This window comes from Vigna angularis, chromosome 2 (assembly GCF_016808095.1).
Source record: "Vigna angularis cultivar LongXiaoDou No.4 chromosome 2, ASM1680809v1, whole genome shotgun sequence".
NCBI classification, from domain to species: Eukaryota; Viridiplantae; Streptophyta; class Magnoliopsida; order Fabales; family Fabaceae; genus Vigna; species Vigna angularis.
The window spans coordinates 14,737,501-14,739,987 of record NC_068971.1 but is presented as its reverse complement, the minus strand read 5'-3'; the positions used below and the strand labels follow the sequence as shown (position 1 = coordinate 14,739,987).

Sequence of the window (2,487 nt, the reverse complement as noted above, 5' to 3'; positions counted from 1 at the left end):
AAGAAGTTAACTAAGTTCTTTTTTTAGGAAAATATATATTTTTTGACATCCCTTGAACATGTTGACAACTATTTTTAGGGGTATTTTGATCATTAAAAAAATTAACTTTTGTACTTGTTAAGAAAAAAAGATTGAAGAGTAAAATAATAAATGTAAAGTGTGGGTAAAATTTTTTTGAGTGTAAAAATAATATTACTTTTTTTTATATAAAGACTAAAATCCATGTTTAACCATCACAAAATTGGTTGCATTCTTAACATAGTGTTTTTTTTTTTTTTATCAAATACTTATATGATACCATTTTGAGTGGGAATATATGATGGATAAGAAAAGCTTGGAAGTGCATCATACTCTACCTACTAGTGGACAAGTTGTCTAAGCTAGAATACAAACCTTTCTCACCAACCGATTGCAACGAAGCTTCAAAAAGGAGGAAGGGATGTTGCTGTGGAAACGAAGAAGCCAAAATGAAAATGGCAAAGACACAGCAAGTGATGGTAGGAGGAAGTTCTTGGGGAGTTAGAAACACCTTTCATTCTCTTGTAGCCATCTTAACCACTCTTATACTTCTCACTACTACCATTTATGTAAGACATGACAGAGGACATTTATCTCCCACCATAAATGCCTCTAGTAATTCCTCCTTCTCATCATCTTCTTCTTCATCATCATCATCATCATCATCATCAAAGTGTGACTTCTTCTCTGGTAAGTGGGTTTTTGATAACCAATCGTATCCATTGTACAAAGAGCTGCAATGCAGCTTCATGTCAGATCAGTTGGCTTGTGAGAAGTTTGGAAGGAAAGACCTTAGTTACCAGAATTGGAGATGGCAACCTAACCACTGTGATCTTCCAAGGTGTGTAATTCTAAGATAGTTATTACGTGTTTATGATCTTAAACAATCTTTAGGTCACATACATAGCAGAAGAAAAAATACAATTTCATTATGTGTCTCAGTTTATATATGCCTGTTATATGGTATATATGACTAACGAGGTTTGGCTATAGTTTTTGAGGTTTGTGGAATGTGGTTGTTTCTATGTTAATAAGGTTCAATGCCACAGCACTGCTTGAAAGACTAAGGAACAAGAGACTTGTGTTTGTGGGGGATTCACTCATCAGAGGCCAATGGGTTTCCATGGTCTGTCTTGTTGACTCTATACTTCCCAAAACCCTCAAATCCATGCATTCCACTGCTAATGCTTCACTCAACATTTTCAAGGCCAAAGTAAGTCCTCATTAAACATAGGACTCGTACATAACCTATTATTGTCTATGTTGCTGACACATATATATATATATGTTTCATTAACATGTTTACTGAAGGAATACAATGCAAGTATTGAGCACTATTGGTCTCCGTTACTTGTAGAATCGAACTCAGATGACCCAGTAAACCATAAGGTGGTAGAACGCACAGTGAGAGTGAAGGCAATAGAAAAACATGCAAAGTATTGGACCGATGCAGATTTTCTGGTTTTCAATACATATCTGTGGTGGAGAAGGCCAGTCATGAATGTTCTGTAAGTTGAATGGTTAACCTAACCATCACTTCCTTTCATCAACTTGCATGCCAACAGCTCTAACTTCAATTCCAACCACCACATGACATGATTGTGTAGGGTCGTGTTGTACTATATTCAACACATAATCATGCATCTAACTCCACTTTACAAATTGATTTTGACTGTGACATTGTTAATTGAACAAGCAGGTGGGGATCATTTGGAGACCCAGATGGTGTCTACAAAGGTGTGGAAATGTTGAGAGTCTATGAAATGGCCCTGAGAACGTGGTCCGATTGGTTGGAAGTGCATGTCAATCGTAACAAGACCCGTTTGTTTTTCGTTAGCATGTCACCCACTCATGAAAGGTATCCACATTAACACAACAACCATCATATTTGTTCATTGGTGATATATAGAATCATATCCATTGCACAAGTTCATCCCCCAAAATGCATGCGTTTAGTGACAAAATTGATGCCACGAAATATTAATTTATTCTTTTGGGAAATCTAACTAAGTATAAGACTCAGAAATTGAAAAATAAAACAATGTATAAGAAAAAAAAATCTATAAATCTGTCTTAAATTGGAAATTTCTTATATAAATTAACCCAAACTCTTGTGTTGAAAGGGTGTTTGTCGCATACAATTCTTTCAAGTGAGGAAACTACATTTACAATTTTATGCACATGAAGGTGGGCCAATTTATCCTAATATCTATGATGGAGCCCTCTCCCGTAAAAAATGTCCTACATGTTCAAACATTGAGAAGTAATTATATATGAATTTTCAAACTCAAATTTCACGTTTTGAATATGTTGTATTGATTCTACGAAAAGCAAAGTTATCTTGCTTTTTCGTTAAATACCATTGATGCTAGGTGTTTTTTTATTGGTAGAAACTTTTCGAAGATTTTTTACTGATTGCTCTATATATTGTGTAGGAATACAACTGAGTAATCAGTGGGAAAACTTTTA

At 34.8% G+C, this 2,487-nt stretch overlaps 1 protein-coding gene across 2 annotated transcripts in view; it reads left to right on the top strand.

The window, feature by feature from the left end:
* Positions 1-444: 444 nt before the first annotated feature.
* Positions 445-2,487, top strand: part of LOC108328332 (protein trichome birefringence-like 34) — a 3,038-nt gene continuing 995 nt past the window's right edge. Inside the window, exons 1-4 of one of the 2 annotated variants that reach the window (XM_017562192.2) lie at positions 445-859; positions 1,054-1,231; positions 1,330-1,526; positions 1,718-1,876. In XM_017562192.2, coding sequence (XP_017417681.1) covers positions 468-859; positions 1,054-1,231; positions 1,330-1,526; positions 1,718-1,876 — 926 coding nt within the window. In that variant the 5' untranslated portion in view covers positions 445-467. The remainder of the gene's footprint in view (positions 860-1,053; positions 1,232-1,329; positions 1,527-1,717; positions 1,877-2,487) is intronic. The other variant, XM_017562193.2, reaches the window with a different exon arrangement.